Source organism: Bacillus rossius (genome assembly GCF_032445375.1).
Source record: "Bacillus rossius redtenbacheri isolate Brsri chromosome 4 unlocalized genomic scaffold, Brsri_v3 Brsri_v3_scf4_1, whole genome shotgun sequence".
NCBI classification, from domain to species: domain Eukaryota; kingdom Metazoa; phylum Arthropoda; class Insecta; order Phasmatodea; family Bacillidae; genus Bacillus; species Bacillus rossius.
In genome coordinates, this window is record NW_026962010.1 from 11,653,001 (window position 1) to 11,680,829 (window position 27,829).

At 40.6% G+C, this 27,829-nt stretch overlaps 1 protein-coding gene across 1 annotated transcript; it reads left to right on the forward strand.

Moving 5' to 3' along the window:
* The first annotated feature begins 716 nt into the window (after positions 1 to 716).
* Positions 717 to 16,227, forward strand: LOC134541717 (uncharacterized). The gene is made up of 3 exons (XM_063385364.1): positions 717 to 758; positions 7,576 to 11,344; positions 15,948 to 16,227. Exons 1-2 carry the CDS (start codon positions 717 to 719, stop codon positions 9,403 to 9,405), a joined length of 1,872 nt encoding a protein of 623 aa, XP_063241434.1. The 3' UTR covers positions 9,406 to 11,344; positions 15,948 to 16,227.
* Positions 16,228 to 27,829: the final 11,602 nt, after the last annotated feature.

The following is a 27,829-nucleotide window of genomic DNA, read 5'->3' on the forward strand; positions in this document are numbered from 1 at the left end:
TGTCCAGTTGGTGGCAAGGTACGCCAAGTCGGCGGCCAGACACGTCTGTCCAGTGAACAGTAAGGCATGTCCAGTAGGTGGACAGCCACGTCCAGCTGGTTGTCTTGGAACGTCAGATAGGTTATTCAGACACCCAGGTCCTGTCGGTTGGTCGGGCTAACACGTTAAGTTGATGGCAAGGTACGCAGTCGGTAGCACGCAGTGTCTGCTCAGTGGCCAGGAACGCATGTCCTGTAGGTGGTCAGCCACATCCAGTTGGTAGCTAGAAGCATCCAGTAGGTTGTCAGAAACATCCAGTAAGTAGCTAAAAGGTACTTTTCGTCGATATTTGGCGAACATTTTAAACAGTTCATGTACGGGGGGGGGGGGGGGGGGGGGGAGGGGGGAATACATGTCAAGGCGGGCAAATGACTCGCTTTCTATGAAGACTATATAAAACTAGAAACTCTAGTAAATTCTTTGCTTGTACTTGAAGAGTTTTTTTATTCCTTTTTTTTACTTTAATTTTTGTTGTTTATTTCTTGAACATGAAACCTTCATGGTAATTTTAACTAAATTAGTATTTTTTACCTGAAAATGTATACTTTAGCGTCAAGCAAGGATCTAACCGAAAGCAGATATCGATCGAATGAATCATTATTTTTTTTAATTGAATTTCTTTGATGAATTTGTCTTATTTTTCCCGAATTTCTATGTCAATGTTACAGAATTTCAAGATGGCGGCCAAGACGGTCGACAAGATGACTGTTGACATGATGGTTTGGTGATCGGCACTATGTCAGGTAAAAATTAAAATGATATGGCTGCAACGCTATCTAGAAAATTGCGTATGTACTAGGTAACACTATCGCTCCTTGTATCGATTACTGAAAACAGGATGGTGGCAGACTCCTCTAGCTGACGATGTGTGTTAACTAGTGCTCCTGATATAAGTAATGAAACTACATATGCCGACAATGCCCTTTAGCAGTTGATGCTGTTATTCCTTCAAAATAAAAAAATACAAGACCTGATATGTGAGTTACTTTTATATACCTTATTTAATTTTCAGTATGGTAAATTTCTCAATGACCATGCGGTAAAAGGCGCATGTATTCCATTCCAGAGGTCCAAGCTATCACATTTCGACATTACAACTATTAAACACTTATAATCTACCCTTCGATATGATTGACTCAGTAGCCGAGTGCTCAAAGCACTGAGTGCCTAATCTAAATAACTTGGATTAGAATCCACCAGAAAGACTGTTAGTGACATTGTAAAGAGAGCTAATCATGGATACTTTGATGTTAAGCTCGGTGATCAGGATAAATCCTGGGCAACCCATTAAGATTGTAAAACTGTAACACAACATTTACGCTAATGGATTAGCGAGAAAAACGTTTGAAAATCGGCATATTGATGGTTTGTTGACTGTTGGTATTGATGAATATTATTTCTGTCTAGTAAATATTACTGGAATCAATCGAAACAACCAAAGCAAGTGGACTTATCCTGATTTAGTCTCTGCCAGACGCCAGGTCCCTCAGTCAGAGGTAGTGTCAATCCCAGCATTTCACCAGCTTCCAGAGTTTTCTGAGGACGACTGTTGTCCCTAATAACGCTCGTCCTTCTGATACTAATGAAGGTGACAGTGATTATGAGGGGATGTCAACAATTTCTCTATGTTTCTAACCTGTCAAAAGAAGCTTCTGATTTACTGGCTTCCAGGTTAAAGAGAAAACATTTATTGGAACAAGGAACCAAAATTATTTGTAATCTTACAAGAGAAAATAATTTGCTACAATCCTTCTCTTAAGACGAAAATGTATTTTGTCACGATATTAGAGGACTCATGGGGAAAAAAAATAGTCTTCCTGAATATTTTCCACATGATTGGCGCCTATTTATTGATAGCTCAAAGCGAAGCTTGAAATGTGTTCTTATACACAATGGGAAGAAATATGGTTCAATACCATTTGTTCACTCAACGACAGTGAAAGAATCTTATAGCACCATAGCTTTGGTCTTGGAGAAGATAAATTATCGTGAACATCAATGGGTGATTTGTGTAGACAAGTGGCCACACTTTGTTTCTAGTGCATCTGGGATAGCAGAGAAAAATCACAGCACTGAGTTAGACACGAGTAGCCTAAGAGAGAAGACATTGTCGTTGGAGAAAAAAAAATCATTAACGAACCCTTAGTTGAACGAAAGAAATTCAGGTTTCCTCCACTGCATATCAAGCTGGGCCTTATGAAGCAGTTTGTAAAGGCTCTCGATAAGGACGGATCATTCTTTGCATTTGTAGGGGAAAAAATGCCTCCCTACTTGAGTAAGAAAAAAATTAAAGCAGGACTATTTAACGGCCTAGAAATAAGAGAAATCATTAAAGACCAAGCCTTCATAAATTCCATGAATGAGGCTGAGCGAAAAACCTGGACTTCATTTGTTGCAGTTGCCTGGACAGTTTTCCTGGAAAATTTAGAAGACAGCAGTGAGGAGCAAGGTGAAAGATTTCATCAGGATATTAAAATTATGGAGGACCACCATCAAGGAAGATGGGATACGCAAATGATGGCAGATTATTGCTGGAGTTTAAAATGGGACAGTTCCAAGATATATTCAAGAAGTTCACGAAAAAGAAGCTTCCGAACTGTTGAGTGACCAGTTGGTTCCATCGATGACTTGGTAATATCTTTGTATATATAAGAATATTAGTATAAACTACTAATATTTGTACACTATAATGATATTTGTATAATAAAATTATATTTGTATAATTAAAAAAAAATTAATGTATAATTTTTAGATGTGATTCATGAATTTAACCTAAAAAAAACATAAAATGTACAGTTCACTAAAACGTTATATCTTAGAAATTTGACCTCATAGGCAAAAACTAATGCCATATTTGAATTCAGGGCATAAAATTCATATGGAATCAGATTCAAATATCGCGTCACCGAAACTATAGTGTGCCTGTGTTATATTTATTGCTAAACTACCTAACAATGATTAATTATAGGGGTTGTAGCTTCTACCCTTAGTTTTTTACGACCCAGTAGGTAAAATAAATACTCTGTTTAACACTACTCGTGCCTACAAGTCCAAGTCAGGTACAAGCGACATCGCAGTACAATGCTTTCTTTGTTCTTCAACCGCCCCCCCCCCCCTTCTCTACTTCTCTGTCCCAGGCTAGTCTCTCCCGTCGCACACACAGCTCGCTCAAGGTTATTTTTAACCATTGAGAACGCTCTTTATTTCCAATACACCTTATCTAATTAAATGAATTTATGTATCGATAAAATATTCTTCAACTTAAAAAGCCACGGAAAAATTAATTTCCCTCGCGGATCGTTTTTACTCATGCTGTACTCGGTGACGAAAATGAGGTGTTAAAATAATAAAGAAATATTAAACATTCCCCAACCTTGGTAAAATTAGTTGACATGTTGCTAGCAAAACTTTTATGTTTTATTTGTAAAACGTTTTCTTTTCTAGTAACGAGCCAGTTTTAGCGCACACATTTTATAATACCTAATCGTCACTCGGTAATTATGCTTAATTGTTTTCTGACAACAAGATGTTAATATTTCCCCCATCGATGAATTTTTACTATGGGGAAAACACGTGGGCGAGAAAAGGGTAATTCATAATTTTAACTATAACATCACTTACTATTTTTTTTTACCACAGGCTACTCGAAACAAACTTTGAGCTGTTGCTTAATGTTCGGCATGACTATGTTTATACTGCCTTTGGCGATGAGAGATGTACTCGTGTTGCCCATATAAAATATCGAATTGTTAAAACAAAAATACTGTATTTAAACAAGATAATGATTCACGAATAAATCGTGAAATGGTTCCTTAATAAATTACTAAACGATCATCCATAATAATATTATAAAGAGTAAATATTTGTTTGTTTGTATTGAATAGGCTCCGAAACTACTGGACCGATTTGAAAAATTCTTTTTCCATTAGAAGCCGACATTATCCCTGATGAACATAGGCTACTTTTTACCGCGTTATTTATTAACCACATTATTTAAGCAACATATTTTAATTTTTCTATCTTTGTAATTCAGTAACTAGCAACTGTCCGTCGTCGTCGTGTCTCTCTTGACGCTCGCGTTCCCACCACCGCCTGCCTCTGCTCCCGCGCCCCGCCCACACCCCGCTCGGCTAGCTAACAGCAGCGTCACTGTGGTGCGGGAGGGCAGTCAATGTCACTAAATTAAGTGCCGCGCGGCTCACTCCCGCGGTCGGCTCCCTACGCAGCGGTTGTGTGCGATTTCGTATATTTTTCCTTGAAAATATTTTGAATTTTTTATAATTTTTCGATTACCACTTCATATAAAGGCTAATTCCTGTTCAACACTTTGTCTGTTTTTGTTGTGTTAGTGCGCACGCATGACATAATTTATTTAAATATAAAAGATAGACATATATATATATATATATATATATATATATATATAGAGAGAGAGAGAGAGAGTGAGATCGAGAGACACAGAGATAAGTTGAGATAGAGCGAGGTATAGTGAATTAAATGGGTTAGATAAAGAGATATATAGATGTACAGAGCTATATAGAGATTTGTATATAGAAGAGATAGAGATAGTGTGAGGTATATATATATATATATATATTAAGAGATAAATAGCGATAGAGAGATACATAGATATATAAAGATGCAGATAGAGATAAATATATGTTTAGAGAGATGTATAAATGATTTGTATATGTGTAACTACTTCAAACATATTACAAAACAAAACTGATTTAGGCATTGCAATGCATGCCAAGCATTAGCTAGATAATGGAATCTTTTCAATATTAGTTATCTCTTATTTTCAGCTTTTTTCTATAGTGCTTTATAGAGTCTAGATTACATACAGACCACCAATTTATATATATATATATAGGTAAATAATTATACACTGGTAGAACAACGTCTGTCGGGATCTGAAAGTGATATAAATTATTTTGCACACTTGCCATTCAAATTAAGAAAATTACTAACTACATCTTATTTCGAAAAAGGTCCCCTTCACCCTGTGTTCAGTCCGGGCAACACCGGGTACTGCAGCTAGTAATATATATTTTAACAAGTCCATGTATCACACGCACATAAACATTGAGGATAATTTATCAACTTTCCGACAAACTTGTTTAAATCTTGCACGGCCTTGGTCCCGTACGGACAGGATCTCACTGTACGTTCACTAGTTGCTTTTATAAATCATGAAAATATTATTACATATAAATGGTTTCTGCGATAATGGCTGTCACGTCTAGCCAACGTAACATATGTGTTCTAATTTCACAATATTAATATATTACGGACTTTCTACATATACCATTTGTAATTAAATACAAAACCAGTAATAAACATATTAAATAACTCAAAGAAACTCGTACTCTAACAGTAAATTAAATGTTAAATATTAATAAACTGAAAAGTAACTAATATAAGTTATGCCCCAGCCACTTAGGAAATAATAATATTTTATTGATAATGTTAAATAAATTTCACTACGATGAAAATTTTAGTCACCAGCATAGCCACTTAATTAAAATTTGATGAAATATTAAACCATACCAAAGAAAATTACCATAGCTTAAAATAATTTCTTTCAAATAATACCATAAAAATTCTGTAACCATCGAATGTTTAAAAGTTTATCTGAGTTACTACTCTGTGGTAACACAAAACAAGTACTACAGTTGTAATACACCAATAAAACAGTAATTCATTTGATTTTAAGTACAGTGCTGAGTTTTATTCTGTCAATTTCTACCCTTAACATATAGCCATCAGGAAAATTTGAATTTGTGAAACAAGTTAGTTGCGCTGTTGCCAAATCTTTCACACATTACGAATTTCAGGAAATATGTTTCTTTAAAATTCTGATTGCACCAGAAGCATTTTAAGAACTCATATCATAATTTATAATATTTTATATAATTAGGCTTATAAATTTGTAATAAAGTACCAATTTTTTTACTTTAACTTACAACAAGAAACCGTTAACATAACTCATTGATACGAATTCATACGAAATACTAAAGTAAAATTGTAAAGTAAACTAGATAAAGAAATTAATAACATATACCTTTTAATCACTGTAACTACTGCTGACTAAATTTTATACCCTTCCACAAGAGTAGCACAGGGTTGACGAGAAAAATGCGGTTGGGGCGATGGAGATTACTGGGATGAATTTGATGAGACCAAACTTATCACAAACATTTCCTCGTCATCTTGAAGTGTCAATTCTCCACAGATTTTCTTCTAATTTTTTTTTCGTCTTTTATAATTTTTTTTTCCAGTTTTCTTTTGATACGTAGTCATAGCCTTGTGTTATAAAGGACTCCAAATCATGTATTTGAAAGTTGTGTTATGCAGTCTTACGAACGATTAAACTTATTAAGGCCATATCATCAGATCAATAGTGTATCTAGTGGGAATCTAACCCGAGTCCACAGATTGCCAAGCCATACGTTTGACCACTGCACCAAGCCACTGAGTTGACGATAATTGAAGCAGTGTTATATGTATATAATTTAAACTCTAAAAGAGATTTTTCTCGCTTCCTATGGCCCACTCAGGCGAGATATTTTAGGACGTCTGAAAGGAGCACCAGCCTGCTTCTACACACACAAGACGATGAGCCCCGACTCTAACCCTCCCCTTGTTAGATTAAAAATAATTAATTACTGGTTAAAAAAATACATTTTAATGAATGACACTTGCTCGAAGCTTAACTGATATAACAAACGAAAATTCTTGATTTAAATACGCACTTAACATTTATGGGAGATCCCAGTTTGTAGGGATCTGCATTATCAACACTCCAACCTTTAACTGACCACTGTGGCAATGTTACAGGTTATTGTAATGCCCCGAAAAAGGTCCCAAATAAATTTAAAATGCTGAACTGTTAACAAAATTTAAAACTAAACCAAGTTTAAAAAATATGCCCCCTTCTATTCGAAACTCCCATTTAATACAGTGCTAATTATGGGTTCAACTACTACTAGCGCCGCTGTATCGCAGGCCGCCGTGAGCTTCACTAAGCCGACAGAGAATGAAGGTAAGTTGCCAGACCTATCTATATGACCGTGGTCGTGATGTTAGTCATTAGAAATGGTAAGTACAGAATCGCAATCAAATTCATAGATGTGTTATTTCTTACGATCGAGGTTTTCATACTTTTTGCTTTTTAAGTGATGTGTCAACATTTAGTTGTATTTTAATTATATATGGTAATTTAGTTATGTATCGTAAATAATTTTGACTGAAAGTCATATGTAAAGACAGTTTAAATTTATTCAAATAATTTTAATCACATAAACATCCTTATTTTTATTGGTTATTTCATATTCATAAATAAAAATTTGAGCTCCAAAAAAGCACACACTTCCAGCCATGATTTATGCTTCTATTTACTATCTATGGAAGTATCGTTGGTTTTGTCCCATAAACACGGTCTGGTTTCTAGCAACTCAACCAGCGTCACAACGTCGTGACTGAACCCTGCCACCTCACAGTCTACGCTGCGCTGTGCCAGTGTGCGTGTTGCAGTGTGTGAGCGGCGAAGATTCGCTGCGGCGAGGACAAAGTCTGCACTGCGCTGTGCCAGTGCGCGTGTTGCCTTGCGTGAGCGGTGGGGATGCCCTGCGGCGAGGACACAGTCTGCGCCGCGCTGTGCCAGTGCGCGTGTTGCATTGCGTGAGCGGTGGGGATGCCCTGCGGCGAGGACACAGTCTGCGCTGCGCTGTGCCAGTGCGCGTGTTGCAGTGCGTGAGCGGTGGAGATGCCCTGCGGCGAGGACACAGTCTGCGCTGCGCTGTGCCAGTGCGCGTGTTGCAGTGCGTGAGCGGCGGAGATGCCCTGCGGCGAGGACACAGTCTGCGCTGCGCTGTGTCAGTGCGCGTGTTGCATTGCGTGAGCATTGGGGATGCCCTGCGGCGAGGACACAGTCTGCGCTGCGCTGTGCCAGTGCGCGTGTTGCAGTGCGTGAGCGGTGGGGATGCCCTGCGGCGAGGACACAGTCTGCGCTGCGCTGTGCCAGTGCGCGTGTTGCAGTGCGTGAGCGGTGGGGATGCCCTGCGGCGAGAACACAGTCTGCGCTGCGCTGTGCCAGTGCGCGTGTTGCAGTGCGTGAGCGGTGGGGATGCCCTGCGGCGAGGACACAGTCTGCGCTGCGCTGTGCCAGTGCGCGTGTTGCAGTGCGTGAGCGGTGGGGATGCCCTGCGGCGAGGACACAGTCTGCGCTGCGCTGTGCCAGTGCGCGTGTTGCAGTGCGTGAGCGGTGGGGATGCCCTGCGGCGAGGACACAGTCTGCGCTGCGCTGTGCCAGTGCGCGTGTTGCAGTGCGTGAGCGGTGGGGATGCCCTGCGGCGAGGACACAGTCTGCGCTGCGCTGTGCCAGTGCGCGTTTTGCAGTGCGTGAGCGGTGGGGATGCCCCGCGGCGAGGACACAGTCTGCGCTGCGCTGTACCAGTGCGCGTGTTGCAGTGCGTGAGCGGTGGGGATGCCCTGCGGCGAGGACACAGTCTGAGCTGCGCTGTGCCAGTGCGCGTGTTGCAGTGCGTGAGCGGTGGGGATGCCCTGCGGCGAGGACACAGTCTGCGCTGCGCTGTGCCAGTGCGCGTGTTGCAGTGCGTGAGCGGTGGGGATGCCCTGCGGCGAGGACACAGTCTGCGCTGCGCTGTGCCAGTGCGCGTGTTGCAGTGCGTGAGCGGTGGGGATGCCCTGCGGCGAGGACACAGTCTGCGCTGCGCTGTGCCAGTGCGCGTGTTGCAGTGCGTGAGCGGTGGGGATGCCCTGCGGCGAGGACACAGTCTGCGCTGCACTGTGCCAGTGTGCGTGTTGCAGTGCGTGAGCGGCGGAGATGCCCTGCGGCGAGGACACAGTCTGCGCTGCGCTGTGCCAGTGCGCGTGTGGCATTGCGTGAGCGGTGGGGATGCCCTGCGGCGAGGACACAGTCTGCGCTGCGCTGTGCCAGTGCGCGTGTTGCAGTGCGTGAGCGGCGGAGATGCCCTGCGGCGAGGACACAGTCTGCGATGCGCTGTGTCAGTGTGCGTGTTGCATTGCGTGAGCGGTGAGGATGCCCTGCGGCGAGGACACAGTCTGCGCTGCGCTGTGCCAGTGCGCGTGTTGCAGTGCGTGAGCGGTGGGGATGCCCTGCGGCGAGGACACAGTCTGCGCTGCGCTGTGCCAGTGCGCGTGTTGCAGTGCGTGAGCGGTGGGCATGCCCTGCGGCGAGGACACAGTCTGCGCTGCGCTGTGCCAGTGCGCGTGTTGCAGTGCGTGAGCGGTGGGGATGCCCTGCGGCGAGGACACAGACTGCGCTGCGCTGTGCCAGTGCGCGTGTTGCAGTGCGTGAGCGGTGGAGATGCCCTGCGGTAAGGACACAGTCTGCGCTGCGCTGTGCCAGTGCGCGTGTTGCAGTGCGTGAGCGGTGGGGATGCCCTGCGGCGAGGACACAGTCTGCGCTGCGCTGTGCCAGTGCGCGTGTTGCAGTGCGTGAGCGGCGGAGATTCCCTGCGGCGAGGACACAGTCTGCGCTGCGCTGTGCCAGTGTGCGTGTTGCATTGCGTGAGCGGCGGGGATGCCCTGCGGCGAGGACACAGTTTGCGCTGCGCTGTGCCAGTGTGCGTGTTGCATTGCGTGAGCGGTGGGGATGCCCAGTGGCGAGTACACAGTCTGCGTGCGCTGCACTGTGCCAGTGCGCGTGTTGCAGTGCGTGAGCGGTGGGGATGCCCTGCGGCGAGGACACAGTCTGCGCTGCGCTGTGCCAGTGCGCGTGTTGCAGTGCGTGAGCGGTGGAGATGCCCTGCGGTAAGGACACAGTCTGCGCTGCGCTGTGCCAGTGCGCGTGTTGCAGTGCGTGAGCGGTGGGGATGCCCAGTGGCGAGGACACAGTCTACGTGCACTGCACTGTGCCAGTGTGCGTGTTGCAGTGCGTGAGCGGTGGGGATGCCCTGCGGCGAGGACACAGTCTGCGCTGCGCTGTGCCAGTGCGCGTGTTGCAGTGCGTGAGCGGTGGAGATGCCCTGCGGTAAGGACACAGTCTGCGCTGCGCTCTGCCAGTGCGCGTGTTGCAGTGCGTGAGCGGCGGAGATGCCCTGCGGCGAGGACACAGTCTGCGCTGCGCTGTGCCAGTGCGCGTGTTGCAGTGCGTGAGCGGCGGAGATGCCCTGCAGCGAGGACACAGTTTGCGCTGCGCTGTGCCAGTGCGCGTGTTGCAGTGCGTGAGCGGCGGAGATTCCCTGCGGCGAGGACACAGTTTGCGCTGCGCTGTGCCATTGCGCGTGTTGCAGTGCGTGAGCGACGGAGAAGCCCTGCGGCGAGGACATAGTCTGCGCTGCGCTATGCCAGTGCGCGTGTTGCATTGCGTGAGCGGCGGAGATGCCCTGCGGCGAGGACACAGTTTGCGTGCGCTGCACTGTGCCAGTGTGCGTGTTGCAGTGTGTGAGCGGCGGAGATGCCCTGCGGCGAGGACACAGTCTGCGCTGCGCTGTGCCAGTGCGCGTGTTGCATTGCGTGAGCGGTGGGGATGCATTGATGCGAGGACACAGTCTGCGTGCGCTGCGCTGTGCCAGTGCGCGTGTTGCAGTGCGTGAGCGACGGAGAAGCCCTGCGGCGAGGACATAGTCTGCGCTGCGCTATGCCAGTGCGCGTGTTGCATTGCGTGAGCGGCGGAGATGCCCTGCGGCGAGGACACAGTTTGCGTGCGCTGCACTGTGCCAGTGTGCGTGTTGCATTGCGTGAGCGGTGGAGATGCCCTGCGGCGAGGACACAGTCTGCGCTGCGCTGTGCCAGTGCGCGTGTTGCATTGCGTGAGCGGTGGGGATGCCGTGCGGCGAGGACACAGTCTGCGCTGCGCTTTACCAGTGCGCGTGTTGCATTGCGTGAGCGGCGGAGATGCCCTGCGGCGAGGACACAGTCTGCGTGCGCTGCACTGTGCCAGTGTGCGTGTTGCAGTGTGTGAGCGGCGGAGATGCTCTGCGGCGAGGACACAGTCTGCGTGGCGCTGTACTAGTGCGCGTGTTGCATTGCGTGAGCGGTGGGGATGCCCTGCGACGAGGACACAGTCTGCGCTGCGCTGTGCCAGTACGCGTGTTGCATTGCGTGAGCGGTGGGGAAGCCCTGCGGCGAGGACACAGTCTGCGCTGCACTGTGCCAGTGTGCGTGTTGCATTGCGTGAGCGGTGGAGATGCCCTGCGGCGAGGACACCACGTGCCCCCTGCCCAGTGCCGGCCCGACAGCCGGAATGTGGAGGTCATCATCCGTCTGCACTCCGGACCGGTTTCCCTGCCTCCCGGGCCTGTGCATGCAGTTCTCCGTGAGTAACTGCTGTTGAAAGTCATCCGGTGCCGGCACCGGCTCTCCATCTCCAGCATTGCCTGTGCGTGCGTAACCCGCACACGGTCAGTCCGAACTGTCAGTTCAGTCCTATCAGCCGGAACTGCCGTGATTGACCAAGGACGACGGCCTGACCTTTCGGAACTGATGTCTCCCCGTCTGATCGGACCGTGAGCTCGAGAGCACTCTGTCCGAAATGCCCGTGTTTGGGAACAGCGTCTCGCCAGTCAAATACCGTCAGTCCGAACGATAAGTCCATCAGCTGGCTGCCATTGCAGACATATATGCTCATACCCTTTGCTTACTTTGCTATTTTATTTCCTTTTTATAACTAAAACTAGCTGCAGTACCCGGCTTTGCCCGGGCTGAACACCGGGTGATATATTGTCCGCGAGTTACAGCAAAATGGATAGCGATATTTCCAGTGTGTTGTACATTAAGAAATGACACATAATTACTGTTTGTGTATCTGTGACCTATGGTTTTCTGTTTACCCATGGCGATTGGTTGAAAGGTTTAGAAGTTGATGCGCTACAGCGCCATCTAGCGGCGATTTACAAAAAAAAATGGTTAGTATAAAATTTCTCCATGATAAAAACACTTCGATGTGCCAACTTTCATGGCGATCGGTCAAACGGTGTAAGAGTTTATCGACGTCATACATGCCAACATCCAATTATATATATTCTTATATTTCGAAATTTTGGGGCTTTCACTTTTGCTTAAAGTGGATGTTCAGGACCTCGAATGGTTTGGAACACCCCATCTCGAAAGAATAGAATTTTGAAATTCCTGAAATTGTCGAAATTTTGGGGCTTTGTTCGCAGAGGGGGGCGGGGGGTTCGAGGACCCTGAATGGTTCGAAAACACTTAAAATCGAAAGATATAGATTTTTTAAATTTTTTAAATTTTCAAAATTTGGGGTCTTTAACCAACCGGGGGGGGGGGGGGGGGGAAGGGGGTGATGTTGAGGACCCCGAATGGCTCGGAAACACTCCAAATCGAAAGAGATATAAAGGAATATAAGAATAAAGGCATTTACTGTACTCCTATCTACCATAATAGCAATATTGACCAATAGAAAGCTTATTACCTACCTATGAATAATTATCTAAATAAATTAATAAATAACTGTATGTTTAAGAATTTACGTACATACATAATATTAAACTTCAAACTATACACACCAAAAAAAACTAAGGATGTTTGTGAAACTATTTTTTATTTGTCATAATGTTTAAAATATTTGTAGGATTAGTTTATATGTAATACTGTGGTGGCAATATTCCGCTTATCCAAAGGAGTGTAGAAATTAATAGAGATTTCACTCCCTGTACACACTACAAATCTTTGAAAGTAAAAAAAAACATAGTCCAAATGAAACAAAAAGTATAAATAACAACTAATTTGACAGAAAAATTTATACAACTGGAATGACAATGTTAACATCCGCCCGAAATTTAATAGAAGTAGGTAGGTAAGAATATATATATATATAAGAAATTAAATGAAATTAAAACTTACATAAATAAAATCATCTCACACTCAACCAAACATAATGTTTAATATGAAATAAAGGAAGATGGCAATTACACGTAACTATTCTAATTAATAAAAAAAAACAATTTTCCTGAAATAGTAAAATTAAAATTTTTTCAACAATATATTATATAATTGATAAATATTTCTGGTCTTCGGTCTCGGCAGCCCTAAGACTCTTGACGCTCAGCAGATAAATTATAATCACTAAACCAAACTCCTTGCAAATAAGTAGGTACTGTAAAAAATAACAATATTGACACATAGAATGAATAAATTTCGAAGAAATTTATAAGTTTAAGAATTTATGTACGTACATAATATTAAACTTCAAACTATCCACACAATAAAAACCTAAGAATGTTAGTGAAACAATTTTTTTTATTTGTCATAATTCTTAAAATACGTATGTTTCCAAAATGAAACAAAGTATAAATAATGACCAATTTGACAAAAAAAAATTGTACAACTCGAATGACATTGAAAACATACACATGAAATTTAAAAGAATTATGAGTGCCCTACGTAGGGAGAAAAAAAAATATATATATAGTAGAAATTAAATAAAAATAATGGGTGCGTGTACTTAGGTACGCGCATGAGAAGTTATACTTCTTTGGCATCATTAAAAAATAGTTTTTAATTGCAAGCATAAATATTGCGTGGAGTCCCTCCACGTGGAAGAAGTGAAACTTCGTAATGTGGAAATGAAAATAGGAAAAGGTAGAAATTGTTTTTTAGTGAAATCATAACATTGTATCAAATCAAACTAAAAAAAAAATAAAGGAAATAAATTTGTAACGATTTATAAATTGATTTTCAGAGAGAGAGAGAGAGAGAGAGAGAGACCTATTGAATGTCTATAAAACTAACTTTTTTATGAGAGCAGATTTTCATGAAATAAATCATGAAATCATGCAACGTTAAAAGCTGTTTATTTAATCAAGCGGACGGGTTCGCCCCAAGGAGAAAATTGACGCGGCGAGACCTCGTGGACATAGAGAAATTACACACACTCACTATTTATGTGTCTATGAAAAATGATTTTTTTCTGCAATTTAAATTATAATATACAAAAACGGTATTGAAAATTGAAACAAATATGGCGACACTACAAACTGTCAAGATCTTTATTTTTTTCTTACTCTCTAATTAGTTCCTTACAATAGCAAAACGTAACGTAATGGCTTGAAAGCTATTGATCGGCAGACATAGAGGAATGTCACTAACAGTTTTTATATCTATGACACACATTACATAAAATTAAGATATATTTATTTAACCCGTTTAAAATTTATTTTTTTAGACAAAATATAGCCTATGTCCATCCCCAGGAAATAATCTATCTCCTTGCCAAATTTCATTACGATCCGTTCAGCCGTTCAGTCGGGAAAAGGTAACAAACAGACAGACAGACAGACAGACAGACAGACAGAGTTACTTTCGCATTTATAATATTAGTATTGATTGCAATTGAAGTTGCAAAATCCAAAGTTTCTTCCTCGTTGTACGATGGAACGATATATCCGACATCAACACCGACTACAAGACTGGTCGTGTTTGGAGAAGGCCTCGGTTCAACCCAAATCGTCAGATAGGACTGTTCTCTCCGAAATGAGCAGCTGGAGTGATCGTGTGTGTGGGGGCTTTAAGACCGCACTCCAGCTCACTAAATTTCATGCAGAGGGGTTAGGTGTGCCAGTGACACTCTGGCGCTCCGTTCTTCATGTCACAAAAAACAACTAACTGCAGATGGACAGGGACCTTTAAGCCTTTATGCGGCAAGGTTTGTAGGTCCCATCACTCAAAGTTCTGATCACCGAGTTGGTGTCCAAGTGGTTCAAAGCTTATTTACTACTAGATGTACCAAGCCACGCGTTGCTGTGGCTCAGTCTGGTTAAATAAAAAAGAAAGAAAAGAGAAAGCACACATTTCTAATATGTTTAATTACACAATACTTGTCGGTATACAATATTAATTGTTGTTCCATCGTCTGTGTAGATATAGAGCTTGTTCGGTTTGCCGACTCTAGAATACGCAACATATAATTGTCCACGTGAGAAGCAATCCATATCTCGACCCAAACCGTACAATTCTAACGATTGGCCCTTGGCTAAGTAATTAACATACTAAAATTTATGTTTTTACCTATCTATGTTTTTATCTATCATTTACCTGCCACAGGTGTGGCATAGGTATATAAAAACAAGCGTGTATTCGAATGCAACGTGATGTAAAAATTTCAAAGCAATCGGTGAAGAACTTTCATGAATTCACGATTTTGTACGAACGAATTTTTATATTTTTTATTTATATAGATAGATGATCTTCGATGTCCCGTCGCCCAAAGCCAATATGCATTACTTTGCGATGTTAAACCACATACAATCAAATGTAGGTTGACAACCTATTTAAAGCAAGGCTTTCAAAATTGATGGGGTCGAAAAAGCAATAACTCCAATAATTAGGCACACCTTTAAAGAAAGCTTTAAGAAATTTTGGTATCTAAGTAGTAATAACTGCCTGTGGGAAGACCCCTAGAGCAGGGATTTCAACGTAGACCAAATCGAAAGTAATACACGCAGGTATGCAGGAAATTTAAGAAGGGTTTAAAACTGTAGGCATGACTTATATCTACGGGCGGCTCCTCCCCACCTAATTCTGGAACAATGAAGCCCCTCACTGAAATGCCTGCCTGCACTTGCAAAAGCGTGATTGCGAAACGAGTTTGATGTCTAAACCACGTCTTACGGAAAACTTTATATATATTTTAATGTATTTACATGGACAGTATACAACCTACAAGCACCGTAGCCAGAGATGACATGTCGGATAACCCCACATGAAAAAGTATTTGACCCCCCCCCCCCCAATTTACTAGGGTTCCCTTTGCGAATTATACAGATTTTCGCCCCTGGCTGTAGGTAGGCAGACGTCTTGAGAAGAATGTTTGGGTCCAAATAATAACTCTAAGTAGCCCTTAAGTATGGTTTTCAAAACAAAAGTTTTGGTAGGACCGTGAACTAAGTATGGTTTCGTCTCAGCTGCAGGTGGCTGCGAACGCGATCCTGACCAGACAGGCTGCTTGGCACCATGGCGACCCGCTGCTTCGCGTGGGAGCCGGCCGTTCGTCGGGCCTCTGCCGTCCTCGCTCTGCGCGTGACGTCCATGGCGCTCCGCTGACCCTCGACCATCGCACCATTATCTGCCGTCTGCCGCCGCTCTCTCCAGGCCCAGCGAGTCACGACCACCTCGCGGGCCGTCGCAACTGCGGATCCTGTCACCGCTGCCTTTCGGCAGTACTTGCGCTGTTTCCGAATTCAAGTAAGCAGTTGTTTACTTGCGACCTTACGTAATTCACTTGCGTACTTGAATAAATCCAGATGGGTTCAATGTCTGGGCTCTTCAAACGATATTAGCCAGCTGAACACTTTGCTTACATATATATATTTTTTCATATTTTCTTTTAGAAAAAAAAACTATTTTTAACTAAGTTAGTTTTATTAAACATTTTATTTGTGTCGCAAGAATTTAATTTACAAACGGTACGTAGGTGCTTATATTTGTTGGATTTTCCTCATAAAAAAGATTAAATATTATGTTTTTATTCAATTTATTAATAACATTCACATATAGAAATAATGATGGTTTAACTAGTTTTTATATTACTTAAATTTTATATCAAATATAACCTACAAATGATTTTTTTATGGCAACATTTCTTTAACTCGAAGCACGCGATAAGTAAACATATAGTTTACTTGCATACTTTCATACTTCATTACCAGTTCGGATAGTACTTGCGATACCACTTCCGAGATAAGTGCGCATACTTCAGGTGAATTCGGACTCAGACTTACTTCTGCTACTTCGTTAGCTATCTGAGCGGAGAAGAGAGAACATTCCGATAAAGGGAACTCCGAACTGTACTTAAACAAAGAAGCTGAAACAACAGATATGTAAAATCTCATGATTTAATAATTGATTATCAAATAGATTTACAGTAATAAAAACTCGAAGGACACTCTCAAAATCTGAGAACAAATTTTTTTTACTAACTGTTCCATTTGAGCTAAGAAAGAATCTTTGGATTTATATTCTGTATGGTCCATTCCAGAAAACAGTACAATGCCTTCTCATGCCAAGAACACGTGAATTTATACGATAAATTAATAGAGATGTAGGAATACAAAAAAGAAAAATAAAGCTTAATTTACATTTTAGTTCAAAAACATATTGAGTGGAAACATCTTTTTTGTGCCATCTAAAATATAGATAATGAATAACCCCCGTGAGAAATTCTTACAGTGTGGAACAGTAAAAACTATTATAATTTTGTCTTGAATGAAGGATTAAAAATTTGAAATATTTTAGTTTTTTCCTTCAAACACAGTACATATTACAGAGAAGGGTCCAATATTTCGAGTGAAATAATATTTATGAGATCTTGCATGTCAAACATATACGCACATACAGTTTCCATCCGCTATTCAATTTTGTGGAAACATCTAACATGACGCTAACAAAATTTGTAAAATGTTATATAAATAAATAAAAAAATAATTGGAATAATTGATAATACAAAATAATTTTGTTTTCAACACTACACCACATTCCAGTGGTAGTTTTAGTTCTCAGGAATTAATTTTCTGTAGTATTTTCAACATATCAGGCGTATTATTGAAAAAGATGGAAAATTACTTGTCGGAACAGGAAGAATATGGATCAATAAAATGATAAATGGACTCCATTCCATGAATCAGTTAGCTCGCGAGAAGCCGGTGCAATAACAACCACGTAGTAAAGAATATTGCGGTAGGACAGTGAACGAACAGAATTTTAAGGGATTATTAATTTATGATAAATCAGTGAGAAGGGGGCGTTCAAAGAAATTAATTAACCAATGGGTAGGCCCGTGCAAAGTAGTGAAGCGGAATGCGTACTATGAACGCTTAGAAAACCTCTTGAAACAGTTTATTTAATGCTAGCTGCGACCAGCGGTTTCACCCGCGGATTAACAGTTAAATTTAACTTAAAAAACGGTCAAGAGCGAGTAGGACTCGCGCATTACGGGTGCCGCACCTCCACACTGTGCGACCCTTGGCTCGTGTCAGACCCGCTCTTGGCAAGATTTTATTATTTGTTGTTTGGATTATAATCGCACTAAGACTGACTGTTGCATTATTATCATTAATGTGATAAAACGTAATCAAACAAGTTGAAAAAAATTGAGTTATCAAAACTAGTTTATGGAAGACATTTCTCACCCACTGTCAAGAGATACTAATGTTACTGTATGAGATAGTAGGAATAATAGGAATACGTGGTATAAACACCCTCTCTCCTTTGGCTCCTCCGGTGATGATGGTGGCCTGCATAATATGCCTTTTCAGCTCTGTGATGCTTAACCTAGTGCCATTGCACAGCCTTAGTGCATCAGTATGACAGGCACACCGACCTTCAGGTGCAACTTATGGGATGGCAACCCTGATAATTAAATGAGTTTAAAAACTCAACAGGGTATGTAGTTGCGTTATTATTTGTCATCTCTGTGTCAATAGATGTGTATATGGTCTCCTCAACCGGTACTTGATCAAATTTATTTTTATTGAATTATTCTCTGTACCATATACTATATCCTTATATATTTATTGTTATAAAAAAGTCCTGGTCTATATTGTTACAGAGTTTAGTGATAATACTATCCTGCAGGAACCTTCTTTTTTTCCTGGATTTAGTTTGTAAAAAACGGGTAAAAACGGGTTATTACGAACCCTTTACATCAAATGTTAGGCAGTCACGTTTTAATGACATTAAGTGACTTTGATCATCCCATAGGGACAGCCAATTTTTTTTGGGATAGATTGTAGCCTAAGTATTAATACAGTGTAAAAAAGTAACAAACATACACATACACTCACAAACTTTTGCAAGACATGACGGTTCCACCAAACGATAGGACGTTTAAAATTCAAGACAACGCCATCTACTGACAAAGTTCAGAACTAAACTGTTATTAACGCCATTAGTTCGCTAGTTACCGCGAGCTCCACTAAGCGGACGGGTCTCACCAAGGAGAAGGATAGGAAGTTGCAAAATCTTACTTTATTGTTACGAACGTGACCAAGGCCGGGACACGTGCAGGTGCAGAGCTGGCTGGTGGTTGCCGCAACATGATATGCGCCGCGCGCGCCTGGAAGATAACAAGGATTGTCGCTTTCCCCCCTCGTTCCCATCAATCCCCGCGCGGCGGCCTGCCTTTGACACGTAATTGAAACCAGACAGCTGCGTAGTTAAGGGAGCCGCCAACACGTGTTTCAAGAGATTTCTGCCGTCGTGTCGGCGCGGAATGACGCGACTGGCCCCGGCCGCGCTCGTGAGTTCCAGAATTGGCGGCTGATATATAAAAGGAGGACGTCGGCCTCAGCAGAGTTCTGGGAGTCAGTGAGTTCAGAGTGAAGTCGGGAGTTTTCCCGCGGCGGAGTTTCCGGGCGATAGAGTGGCGAAGTCCCTGGACGAAGGTTCCAGGGCGACGAGTTCAGTTCCGGGCGATAGTGTCGCGGGCGCGGCGGAGTTCCGAGAGAGGCGTCGAGTGGGATCTCGGTGAAGGGGAAGTGCGACGGCGGCGGCGGAGTACGGCGACGGAGTCCTGCGACGGAGGACCACGAGGGGTGCTGCGGCGAGAGTTGTGCCAGAGGTGCGGCCCAGCGAGGCGTGTGGATTGTGAGAAACGCGTGACTGGAGGAAGCAACATTTTTAAGTACAATTGATTAATTGGCATTTTTTTAGATTATTAGCTAGTAATGTAAATAGTGGAAATAAATAAAACTGTGTGTGATAATAATCTTTAATTGGGCTATCCTTTACGAACCCGCAGTAAATCGTAACAATATGTATGATCGTGTGGCAAACATAGAGAAATTACACACACTCACTGTTTGTGTGTCTATGACCTATGATTTTCTGTTTTATAATGACTTTACCTCTTTATAACTCAAATAGGGTTTAATTTCATAGTTATGTGTGTCCTATGTGTTGATCCAGGCTATGAGTCAGCTGTATGCCAGATATCATCCAAATCCGTTCTGCGGTTCGGACGTCAATGAGTAACAAAAATACACACAAACTTTCGCTCTTATCATATTAGTAGGATTTGTTGTAGGATGCGGTGGAATGTTGCTGATAACCGTGGTGACCTGCCTGCATATTTCTATAAAGACCTTGAAGTAGTAAGCCCTCCACTAGCTTAAAATTGGGCACGGAATAGACATAACTGTATATGAAGATTTTGGCAAAATATTGTTACTTAGTTTGCAAATCAATGCAACTTTTTCCCACTTGTAGTGATGGGTCCAGTTAAATTTTCTTAATCCAAATCTAGAATTCGAATTCCAGAGTGAACTTCAAATATACCCCTCGAATCAGAATCTAGGTGCCAAGAGTCCAACATAAAATTATGTACGACAAATAAAAAAATAAGTGTGGTGTTTAAAAATTGTACTCTTTAAATTGATGTATCACAATCTAAGTTTCCAGAATCAATACCTTTTGTAATTTTATTTACATATTATGTTGAAAGTACAATATCTTGGGGAATGGTAACAGGATAGTTATGAAATAGGTGGATTTTATGCGCTTCAGGTAGTTTCGGAACAGTTATGATGCAGTTATGATGATTTTATTTCATTAAATTTACCGTCAACAATTATCATTTCCACTTAAGAGTCACACTCTCAATTTTTGTAATTTACTTTTTGATCATAGCCTACATGATAACAAATTGCAAAATCTTAAAATTTGAAACCAAGTTGGCAACTTTGGGTTTCTTTCTTAAAAATGGTGTTGGTATCGTTTCGAAGGTTATACGTTTAGCAACATTAATCATTGCTTCTTTCGTGAATTTCTTTGTTAAACATAACCTAAAAATAAGGTACAGATGTTTACGTTCGTCAAAACTAAATATATATATAATTATGTTTAATATCATTGAATACTTTACTATATCAGAATTTTATTGTTACTATCATAGGAACGAGTGTTGAATTTACGTTTCACATATAAGTCTTATGTCTGTTTTTGTTATATCTTTGTGCTATACATGTGTAAAGTCGTGGTTTGTTACGTCTTACGTTACGTAGATGGTGACAGCACATATTTTTTTTAATATTTTATAAATATTAGTTTTTCGGAGGTTTTTACTATGAAAAATTATTTTTCCCGGGGTATTATCCCAAGGAGATAAATTATTTTTAAGAAGTGCTGAGTAATTTCGTGAATGGAACGGAAGTCGAATAGAAAGGAAATATACAATCATGGTGCTGCCATCTATAACCAAAGTTCATTTTTACAATGGGAAATTTTATAGTATTAACGGTTTAGTGAATTTTAATAATATGGGCAGTATTTTATTAATATTCCTTGCCGTATACAGAGAAACACATCAATAAATTCGGCATGTTGATGGAAGGGGGAGGTAGGAGAGAGGAAACAGCTGTGTAAAACCGTTTCAACTCACCGCCCCCACAGCTGTCTTTCGTCAAGCGCGCTAAAGCACACACCCGCTCTTCTGTTGGCATGGCAACGTAATGTGGCTCTGTCGTAAACAACATGGCGTGGTAGCTGCCCTGTGGACTCGTTGTGCAGGCATTGCTTTGTCGCGCTACGTTGGGTAAGAACACTTCACGATTTATTATATTATTCTAATGTTTAACCTTAATTGTGAGTAGCGTTTTACTGCTAGTAATGTGTTTATAGTTTGTTTAAATATTATTATTGTAAATGTAGATGTGTAGTTCCAGTTTTATTTAGCTGGCCCTGTCGTACTGTTACCGTTAAACCCCACGCACCGGTCACTGATTGATGTGAATTGTTGCAAATTATTTAAATAATTTAATCCACGAGCTTCTCATTAATTACAATTGACAACACTGGCAACTATGAATTTATGGTGGATTTTTAAAACTATAGATTCAGTAGAAGTAAGAAATTCCTTCAGTTTAATTTTATAATGTGAAAAATAAACTGTGACACAACCCAAATTTGCGAATCTTTTTCTGGTATTTGTTAATTATTGCCAAGTAAAAAAGCGCATTCTTAAAAAAAGTTTGTACTAATGTACGCGCGTTAGTCTCTAGTACTTGAAACAACATATTTTCCGTTTTTATCTACTTTTAGTTTCAAGAAGCCGTGACGTCCAATGCTGGTATAGTAATGTAAGCTATAAACTATTATTTTTCACAAACTAGTAGGAATACGAAACCATCTAATGGGAGTAAATTTAGGGACGTGTGTAGTGTGTGAAAACCGTGTTTCCCGATTTTTTCTTTCCGTTCTAAAAAGTATCTACGTCAGATAGTTACCTTATTTATACCACGAATGTTCAAGGAAAATTAATAATATGTATTTATATTCATATTTTTTTATAGTCATATATTTATGTTCCATATAAATCACTAAATTTCGGAACATGACTCTCACGTAGTTCGGCATCAGCCGCTAGAAATCGCTACCGGAGCAGCTACGTCGACTACAGAATCATTCGATTTGCAGAGCGCAAAGTTAAATTATATAATGAAATGTCTCCGATAAAAACGAAAAAGACTTGAAAAACTAATAAACCCCGATTGGACTTGATTTTTGACAAGGAATTTTATTAAAATACTGACCACCATGTCAAAATTCATTTAAAAGTTATTGTTACATAGTTTCCGCCCACGTTAGATCATTATAAATGATTAGGTATTGAAGAATTAATGGAAATTCATTTCCTAACCAACGTTATTAATTTAATAATGATTTAAGTAAAAATATGGGATATAGGTCTACTTAGTATGAAATAATCAAGCCAATGGACTGAGCTATGTATGTATGTAATAATATTACAGGACGACTGTAAAAAATATATATTTTATTCAAATATATTTGCTTTAAGCACAATTTGTAAAATACAGTAATCTCTCATTAAAAAATGTAAAAAAAAAAATACTTCCGAGCTTTGTATCACATTCCTTTAACTTATTAACCGCGCACTTTACCCACGGCGCTAAGAAGTCTGAGAGAAGATATGAAGAGAATATGTATGATAATTTTTGTAATACTAGTATCCTTATGTTTTTTTAATCTCTTAATTACTCTTTACTATTACTATTTTAGTTTACCAAATACAGTCCAGGGTAGTTTAACTTTAGTAGATTCATTTGGCAAACCAATATGTATGTTATGTCCCCTAATTGTTATGAAAGTGACTAGGATGCGGGTCTATGTTCATACTTGTGGGTCCGCCATCTTCCTGTAAAAATTTGGATGCAAAGTGCGTGCGCATCGCAAAAATTCACTCTCATCATTTGTTCCATAACGCTCCTAAAGAAGTATAACTTAAAAATTTGCTAATGCAATTTTTTAACTTTCTAACATTATATATGGTTCTGTAAAAAAAACTTGCGATACTATAAGTAGTTGTTTACCAATAGCTTTCCGTTTAACTGGCTGATTAGGATAAGTCAGCTGTTTTTAGAATATAAAGGGAAATTCATGTGATTGGTTGTTTTGTATTGATTAAGTTAGCTGCTACATTTAAAATATTTAACATTTTTTAAATTTATTTGTATATTTTTCAGTTAGGCATACAAATTATACTGTTTCTACATTGGCTTTCATTGCCTTCGAGCCTGGGAAGTGGTAAGATTGTGTAGGTGTGTAGAGCGCCTACACACCCACACAATTATTTTTGGTCCATAAGCGGAAAGCTGAAGCCACAAAGATTCGTGTTAGCGGTCGAACCAGCGCCGGCGGTAACGAGCTTCTTTCCCCTACATTTGCAAATACGAACAGGACTTAACGGGGTTTGTAGGTGGGGCGTAGTGTAAAGAAGTCACTCGTAGCTGGCGGACAAGCGGACTGTTGCTTGCTCATGACTAAACGCATTTTTTCCCTTCTTGTTAAAAAAATTGGTTGTCTGTAAAGTCGGTTTACGGACGATAGTTTAACGTGACAACGTCATAACAAAACATTGATGAAATGATTGCATACTTTTCTGAATAAAATTGAATCATTTTTATTGAATTATCACTATTTTGTATGGATACAAAGAAGGAATGAAATGAAATCTACAATTTAATTGATAAATGTACTTTTATTTGCACTCATTAATTCAAATATGTTTATTACTTTAACGAAGAGATTATTTTAACTATAACTTTTATACATGTCTGCTATTTAACTTCTTCCAATCTGTGTTATTCTGTTAAGGATAGGACGGTGATAGGAAAAGTAGGAAATTAATGGGAGTGTTTCAAGTTTAATATGCCTCGAAAAAGTCAAATATATGGTTGTTCCAATCGAGTGGAAGAGAGATATATGTGGCGCAAGCGTACAATGAGCGTAACGGGACAATGAGTAATCCTTTTTCGTGCGTGCAGCTGGCGTTCTTCAATTTATTAGACGTTGTCACGTAAAAAAAAAAAAAAAAAAACAGTTGAGTCTCACACACACATGAAGTAATTCGCGTGGAATTGGAGTTCCTCTGGCCTCGCTTGAGAAAACCCGCAACACTACATCACATTTTTTTCTTTGACTTAAACGTCTTGAACTATTTAATGTAGAATTTTTGAGCAATTGTCAACACGTCTAACACCATAACAACCAGCCATAGTTTTTAAAGCATATTAAGGCATTTATCAATTTGTCAGGTTTTTTTTCAAGTGTTATAATTATTTTATTTTGGCTTTTAGTTTTAACCCAGTGATTACTTGTATTTTTATAATAGCTTTGCTAGCAGCAGATCATATCGGTGAACCTTTTTTTTAATCAGTTAGCGGTGTCCTAGACAAATTGAGCAAATGTTTTCTCAACCAAACGACTGCATGAACTGAAATTTGTGTGCTGTGAATCAGCGACTCAGGTTTCAGCTGTGTTAAAATTCGCTCAACTGAGGGTCCAGGTTTAGATTATCTTTAGTAGTTTGTTCGTTACTAACAGCGCATTGTGCAGCCGAGCACGAAAACAAGGACTTACCTGTTTCGACATATCTATGAAACTATAGCAACATATAAGTTTATAACAGTGGCAGGAAATACATGATACCAAAAACAGCAAATACTAATAAGTGCTTCATTAATTTAAAGAATATTCATTAACTTTCCATATGAATCAAGTTATGCTGTAAGCAAAAGGAGACAGCTTTACAACGCTACTTAAGAAGTTAAGCATACTCCGACAGATCATCAAACATACAGGGCTCTATGTAAGTAGCTTATTCGACTTGGGAAATCTGACGGCGTGCTACAGTATGACTTAAGATGGTATGATGTTGGTTATAAAATTGTATTTATTGATCAGTTATTAACTACTTTAGATATTTAATTGTCGCACAAAGGCTAATAACAACAAAAACTGTATTTAAAGTAAGAGCGTTAAAAATAATAAATATTTTTTTTCTTGAATAGCAAGATATCGAAACTGATCAAGTAAAAAACTTTCTTAGCGTTTTATTGGCGGAATTAACAAAGTTAAAAATAAACTCAAAAATGTGTCACTAGTTTTATAACCGACATTAACGATTTCGGAAGCGTCAAGTGAACATAATCGTTAGCTCACGATTTAGAGGTCAAAGATGACTAGCTGTGGTGAAAGGTACAGTGCCGGACCACTGAATATATTTTTTTTTCCGCCGTGAGTCATGAACGACCGCTTTAAAACAACGCCGTGAAGAGGCAGGGTGGTTGTTTTTTCCCTCCCCGTGAGGTCTGTGTTCGTGTCGATGGGGGAGAGTGGAGGAAAGGTAATGATAGTTTGTGGGAGGGGAGGAGGGGATGTCCCGGTCCGGAAACGTTCCGGGAGACCGGAGCCACGGCCGTGAAACCCCCTCCGGTTGCGGAAACACCGCGTCGGTTCCGCGGGACCACGGAGGGGAAAGGTTGGCACCATTGCTTCGCCCAATGGCCGACCCCTCGTGGACGGGCGCTTTCGTCACGTCACTTCGCGCCGGCCGGTCCCGTCGCTTCCGGAGGTCGCGCGTCGTGCGCTTCGTGCAGCGAGGCCGCGTTCCGTAACGTCACCGAGGTGCAATGGTACCTACTTCAGTCGTTCCCAAGTCTTTCGACAGGCACACACATGGAGGTAAGACGTTAGGGTGTCGGTGTGGTCCATCATTGCCAAGTTAATATTGACGTGACAACGTCTAATAAATCGATGTACGCCGGCTGCACGCACGAAAAAAGATGACTCATTGTCCCTTTACGCACATTGTGCCGTTACGCTCATTGTACGCTTGCGCCGCATCTATATCTCTTCCACTCGATTGGAACAACCATCGATTTGACTTTTTCGAGGCAAATTAAACTTGAAACACTCCCATTCGTTTCCTACTTTTCTTATCATCGTCCTATCCTTAACAGAATAACACAGATTGGAAGAAGTTAAATATCAAACATGTATAAAAGTTATAGCTACCTACCTAGTTAAAATCATCTGTTCGTTAAAGTAATAAACATATTTTAATTAATGAGTGCAAATAAAAGTACATTTATCAACTAAATTGTAGATTTTATTTCACTCCTTCTTTGTAGTCATACAAAATAGTGATAATTCAATAAAAATGATTCAATTTTATTAATAAAAGTATGCAATCATTTCATCAATGTTTTGTTATGACGTTGTCACGTTAAACTATCATCCGTTAACCGACTTTATTTTAAGTATAAGGATGAAACTGTTTCTTCCCCAACCCTAAACCCTGAACATACACACACACAAACACACACCCCCCCTACATTCCCATCTGGATAGCAAAACATTATTTTTCATGATCTAATAAATTTTTCTTTGGACATACGCTATTGTAGTTTTACATTGTTTGTCACGGAAAAAGTAAAAAAAAAAATAAAATAAAATACGAAGATAAAAAATTCCCAGAAAACAAGACGGAATCATCTGATGTCGGACAAACGGAACCAACGATGAAACTAAACCAGTATTGTGGACAACACAGCGACGATAGCATGGACAAAACATGTTCTACATATAAGTATCATGCAGCACAAGAATTTCGTTGAAGGATATTAGTCGAGGAAAAAAATAATGGCATTAAATATCTTAAGAAAATTTCGTATTATGCTTACTAAAGTAGTTACGAATTTTTTGACCTCCAAATAATATTTTTAATTCCTTGCAATAAACAGTGGTCGAATAAAAAATATGCTTTGGACCGAGGTTTAGGATAACATTAAGATAGATAAAAAGAATTTAGAAAGAATTTGATAAGAAGGAAGTTTGAATAGTTTTTCTTTCAAACACAATTTTTACGGTAATAGTTCGTTTCATCAAAAATTATTTCGGCCGAATGTTTAGAATTTTCGCAATAAATTGTAACGAAGTTGATTTTATACGTAGCCTACTAAAAAGTAATTATTTTTGTTTGTAAATGGCGCTGAATTTTTATTTATTCTTTTTATTCCAAAACGCTGTTTTTTTTAACCCGTTTCAGTAAAGCTTCGTCTTAAATTTTTTTGACCAAATAATTAGATAATTTTTAGTTATTGTTGTATATTTTTATATTTGACCTAATATTGGAGCTATACATTTTTTGACGTTTATTTCCTGTTTATTTCACCATTAGCAGCAATTCAGATAATATTTATAAGGTTTACAAAAATTTTGAAAGGATTTGATAATGTACTAAGGGAATTATTAATTTTTCGCCCTTCAAGCCCTGTATTTTTACACCCCTTGCAAGGATGTAAGGTTGTATAAAATTTATTGAAATGAATGTATTAGGTAGCAGAGTAAGTAGTGAAGCCTTGGTCCGCCAGGGGCGCGCATGGACTCGCTGTGGGCGGGCCCGGGCGGCGGCGGGGTCGGCATGGAGCGCGCGGCGGCGGAGGTGCGGCGCCGGGTGCAGGCCTGCCTCAGGGAGGCTGACGAGCAGACT